The 5,992-nt window shown below is 34.4% G+C and overlaps 1 protein-coding gene across 1 annotated transcript; it reads left to right on the top strand.

Annotated features, from left to right (window-relative positions):
• Nucleotides 1-2,547: 2,547 nt before the first annotated feature.
• LOC104239332 (polyubiquitin-like) lies at nt 2,548-5,203 on the top strand. Its single transcript, XM_009793946.2, has 2 exons — nt 2,548-2,654; nt 3,454-5,203. Exon 2 carries the CDS (start codon nt 3,454-3,456, stop codon nt 5,053-5,055), a length of 1,602 nt encoding a protein of 533 aa, XP_009792248.2. The 5' UTR covers nt 2,548-2,654; the 3' UTR covers nt 5,056-5,203.
• The last annotated feature ends 789 nt before the right edge of the window (nt 5,204-5,992 follow it).

The following is a 5,992-nucleotide window of genomic DNA, read 5'->3' as shown; positions in this document are numbered from 1 at the left end:
ACATTATCGAAATGAAGAAGTATCTATTTTATTTACTCATATATAAATAATTGAGGAATTATTGTCAGTTGGTTGGTGACAATTTCACAGCTATACTAACAGTGTACATAACAACGCAACTGAAAAAGATGGCATCTAATAAGAAAGCTTGAATTTGGTCTCAGTTGACGTGCATGTAAATGGTAGTTTCTTCGTTAGTTTTCTAAATGTACGATAAATTGTTTAACTTCGAGAAAATATCTATCTAGAGGGAATATGCTGGAACTTTCTAGAATATCAGTAGCAGACCTTACTTCCAAACTAATAAAGACCAGCAGGTCAAAATCACTGTATTAAGACTAAATTTAGAAAAAGTTTTATAGCGTTTCACATTATAAAACAAGTAAAAAGCTATAGAAATACAAAAAGAAGAATAATCAAAAGACAATGTCTTACACAAGTCTAATGATTATGGTTCTAGAACAATCGAAAATTTCAAAGTAGTACAGATAATAATAGAACAATCAAAATGGACTAAAAATTCTAATAAAATCATAAATTAATTGGTGGAAATTTCAGCTCGTTTGAATGAGCTAAAGCCATGTCAATAAGGTCTTGTCATGTTATTATCAAGCCAAGGTTGTAAATGTTAAAATCACGATTTCTAGTTTAATTTGTATGGAATTGTGGATTTATTTTTAACCTTTTTTTTGTTCGTAGAAGTTGAACTCTTCTTATTAATAATATGTTGTACACGATACTTCTTTCTGTCAACAATGTTTTTTCATAAATTAATATTAGTTTGAAATATTTAGCGTGTTAGAATGGTTAGAAGTATTTTTCCTTAAAATTCAGCGTTGCTACTTAAATTATTGGGCTGTTAGAAGGGATAAATATATTTTAAGAAAAATATATAATAACTACAGCTATTAATACCCTTCCTTGGCGAGTGCATAAAAAATTTAAGAAACAATTATATATAGACGGGAGTTATATTACTCCATATGTCCCATATTATGTGTCTTTAGGGGTGTTCAAAAACGAACTAAAACCGAAAATTGAAGCTTAATGGCTTATTGGTATCGGGTTAACGGTTTAACGAATGGGGAACAGATTGAATTTTTTTTATTAACGGCTTATCGGTTTGGGGGCGGATTATTCAATTTTTTTTAACGAATAATCCGTTAACCCGTTAAGAATATATATATATATATATATATATATGTATATGTATATACTAGAGGGAGGTTGCCCGTACAAATGCACGTGCTCAAAATATGAAGTGTTCAGCTTCCTTTTGAGTTTCGCGTATCAATAGATTGCTCCATATAAAAATAAAAACAGATGACCATACCCAAATAAAACACACACACATATATATATATATATATAACTAGAGGGAGGTTGCCTGTGCAAATGCACGTGCTCAAAATATGAAGTGTTCGATTCCTTTTGAGTTTCACGTATCAATAGACTGCTCCATATAAAAATAAAAATAGATGACCATACCTAAATAATATTTACATCAAGTGCATAATAGAATATTATGGTAAACTTTTTTTTCGGATAATATTTGCAAAAGAGAACCTAAGAACACTGTACAACTTTAAGCTATTCAGTTTGTATCTTCAAGCACAGTTCAATTAATCATTATTTGTATCAACTCTGTTTGGTGCTTCCTAGGGTCATTCCCAAAATTACAGAGAATGTTTGCATCTGCAAGCATGACATGAACCCTTCAATCACCATATTCACTTAGTACCAAATTAGTCCCCAAGTTCGTAGTGAGCCTTTTCCAATTATAAAATAGAAGTGTGAAATCTTCTGCTTCTTAAAATCATGTATAAAAGTTTTAGTTTTAAATTCAGAATTTCTATTCTATTTAAAAAAAAGATTGAATTAGGCCAATAAATCGTCCAATAAGAACTAAACCGATACCAATCCATCTGATATCTTATCAGGTGTCTAGCGGATTAATACATTTAAAAACCGATAACCGATAAGTAAATAACCGTTCAATCCGCCGATAAGCAGCCCTATGCGTCGTGTTTCTCTTTTACATGCCCCTTAAGAAATATTAATTAGAAAAATAATTAGACTATTCTACCCTTATTTATGTCTTAAGATATAATCTCTCTACATTGAATATTTATTCTATGTATGTATTATCTCCATCTTCAAGAATAATTACTATTAAAGGTAAAAAAAATAATTAATTTTATCTTAAACTTACAAAGTGACAAATAATTTGAGACAACTATTTTTAATAATATTTACTGTTAATACGAGACGGAGGGAGTAAGAGTAATAAAAAAATACCTCCGACTCAGAAATTGGAAAAGAATGGGGTAACGCATTATAATCCTCAACTGACAACTACTCCAATTATTTAATTAAAAAATAATTAAATTAGTCAATTTTATTTATTATTCGGTTGGCAGTGCATTATAGAATCGCTTAAATTCATGGTTTACCTAAACCTATCCAAAAGTGGATCCCACCTACTCCGGCATTTACAAGGAGAAGGTAGGCCATCACGTCCTATATAAAGAGACCCTTCTATTCTTATCTTCCTCACTTCTCATTCTTCTCTCTATTAAAAATATCTTTTCTGCTTTTCCTTCTCTAAGAAGATCTCTTTTCTCTCTCGTTTGATTCCCAACAACCGTTTCAAGGTAAAATTTCTTCTTATTCTAGTTTCCTTATTCGAATTTTATTTCGTTTTTTTTTTGTTTTCCTTTACTGTTCCTTTGTGTGTTGTATATTGTATACCGGATTATTTGTTTTAGATCTGTTAGTTTCGATCTGATCTGAGCACGGATCTGATTTTTTTTGTGAATTTGTTTAATCTCTGTTTTTGTTAAATAAATTGATCCGGTCGGTTGGAAATTGCAGAATTTGCTTGCTTTTATTTATTCTCGATGTTTTTGTTGAGCGCTATTTTTGGCCTTTAATTTGATCTAAGTTTTAATTGGTGATGTTATATTTCTGCATCTTTTATTGATGTAGATCTAATCAATTAATTATTGGCAATCCTTGTGGTAAGCTATCTTTTTGTCAATTAGTGCTTGTTTTTATTTTGTGAAAAAGCTGTTTTTACACTGTTTACCCATAACATCATCTATGAAGTTATGAGGACGAGGGATTGAATTGGTTTATGTGCCTATCTGGTATAATATATCGCTTGTGTTTGAATCTGACCTTATTTTAATATTCCTCACTTTTAAATTTTGTCTGACCTTATTTTAATGTTCCTCACTTTTAAATTTTGGGTTATTACTTCATGCTATTATGTAGATCTGATGTAAATCAATCAATTTTTATGTTCATGCACTCTCTCGACATCTATATCCATGTGTTAAGGAATTGGTTCATGCTATGTATTCTTATGTGTTTGGTTTTTATTTCCCTTACCTATATTTCTAAAAATTAGTATTTCCTTTTGTCTAATTATTTTCTTTTCATGAATTATAGATGCAAATCTTTGTAAAGACCCTCACTGGCAAAACCATCACTCTCGAGGTTGAGAGTTCAGACACTATCGACAATGTTAAGGCAAAGATCCAAGATAAGGAAGGAATTCCTCCGGATCAGCAAAGGTTGATCTTTGCTGGAAAGCAGTTAGAGGATGGCCGAACTCTTGCCGACTACAATATCCAAAAGGAATCTACCCTCCACCTTGTCCTTCGTCTGCGTGGTGGTATGCAGATCTTTGTAAAAACTTTAACAGGGAAGACTATCACTCTCGAGGTTGAGAGCTCAGACACAATTGATAATGTTAAGGCAAAGATTCAGGACAAGGAAGGCATTCCTCCGGATCAGCAAAGGTTGATCTTTGCTGGAAAGCAACTTGAGGATGGTCGTACCCTTGCTGACTACAACATCCAAAAGGAGTCCACCCTCCACCTTGTTCTCCGTTTGCGTGGTGGTATGCAGATCTTTGTAAAAACTTTGACAGGAAAGACTATTACCCTTGAGGTTGAGAGTTCCGATACAATTGACAATGTCAAAGCTAAAATCCAGGATAAAGAAGGCATTCCTCCAGATCAGCAGAGGTTGATCTTTGCTGGAAAGCAACTTGAGGATGGTCGTACCCTTGCTGACTACAACATCCAAAAGGAGTCCACCCTCCACCTTGTTCTCCGTTTGCGTGGTGGTATGCAGATCTTTGTAAAAACTTTGACAGGAAAGACTATTACCCTTGAGGTTGAGAGTTCTGATACAATTGACAATGTCAAAGCTAAAATCCAGGATAAAGAAGGCATTCCTCCAGATCAGCAGAGGTTGATCTTTGCTGGAAAGCAACTTGAGGATGGTCGTACCCTTGCTGACTACAATATTCAGAAGGAATCCACTCTCCATCTGGTGCTGAGGCTGAGGGGTGGTATGCAAATCTTTGTGAAAACCTTGACCGGGAAAACTATTACTCTTGAAGTTGAGAGCTCGGACACCATCGACAATGTTAAGGCAAAAATTCAAGATAAGGAAGGGATTCCACCTGACCAGCAGAGGCTTATTTTTGCTGGGAAGCAGCTTGAGGATGGAAGGACACTAGCTGATTACAACATCCAGAAGGAATCAACCCTCCATTTGGTGCTGCGCCTTAGGGGTGGTATGCAGATCTTTGTGAAGACACTGACAGGGAAAACTATCACCCTTGAGGTTGAGAGTTCTGACACCATCGATAATGTCAAGGCTAAAATTCAAGATAAGGAAGGGATCCCACCTGACCAGCAGAGGTTAATTTTTGCTGGGAAGCAGCTTGAGGATGGGAGGACTCTTGCTGATTACAACATCCAGAAAGAGTCCACACTCCATTTGGTGCTCCGCTTGAGAGGAGGGATGCAGATTTTTGTCAAGACTTTGACTGGGAAGACGATCACCTTGGAGGTTGAGAGCTCGGATACCATTGACAATGTGAAGGCAAAGATTCAGGATAAGGAGGGTATTCCACCAGACCAGCAGAGGCTGATTTTTGCTGGTAAGCAGCTGGAGGATGGTCGTACCCTTGCTGATTATAACATTCAGAAAGAATCAACTCTTCACCTGGTTCTTCGTCTCCGTGGTGGCTTTTGAGAATTCAGTGTTGTGGCTCTTGGAACTATTGTCTTTGTTTCGACCCTTTGGTTGAAAAATGTTTTTAGACTTGTGTGATTTGTTTTGATGTTCGCTTGTTTTTATCCTGTCTGAACACTCGTTTCTTTAATAAATTTAGCTTCCAGTATCGCTGATTGCACCCTTAGTTTTGTGTGATGTATTTTTTAAGTTTTATTAATGGCTTAGAATCAATCTTAGATTATGGTCTTGCAACGTTATGCCATAATGGGATCTCTAGGACCTTCATTCAGAATTGAATCATTGATGTAACTAGTCCTATATTGTGTTAAGTCAGATAATAACCAAGTGCCTTTGGGTTTATTAACTAATACTACTCTACTCGTTTGCCATTTTGCAGCTCCAAATCCTATATTCTAAAGCACTCAAACACATAAAACTAGATATCTTGAGATTGCAATATGGTTCTCCTCTCCGTTACACATTTGACCGGATACAAAATTTAAGGAAAAATAAAGTATTATTCTGTTTGTGATATTAGGATCCAACTCCCCTCGTTTTTCTAATCTTTCTATTTTTCCAAGTTCCTACTTGGATGGGAGACACTTGTCATGGTTAAAAATTAATGAATGAGATTTAATTAAAAATTAAAGTATTTAATTCCTTCTTTTATTCATTCCCAAATAATATTTTTGCAATCCCACAATTATAGCTACACATTATCTAAGATTCCTTCTCTTTTTCTTGTAGTAATTTTCTTTCTACGAGTTAATTTTTTTTTTTTCAATTCTACAAAATCTTCCATTCTTATTAAAAGATCAGAAATAAAAGTAAGTTCCAACAGTTGATAATAATTAAAGAACGGTACAAATAGTAGAAGTAAGTTCCAATCTTGCACCAATTTTAGAGCTAACTTTTTTCTTGAAACAGAGGAGGACAATAAGGGGAATTTGAGGGA

The sequence above is a fragment of the Nicotiana sylvestris genome, chromosome 12 (assembly GCF_000393655.2).
Source record: "Nicotiana sylvestris chromosome 12, ASM39365v2, whole genome shotgun sequence".
NCBI lineage: Eukaryota > Viridiplantae > Streptophyta > Magnoliopsida > Solanales > Solanaceae > Nicotiana > Nicotiana sylvestris.
This window is presented reverse-complemented; position numbering and strand designations above follow the sequence as displayed.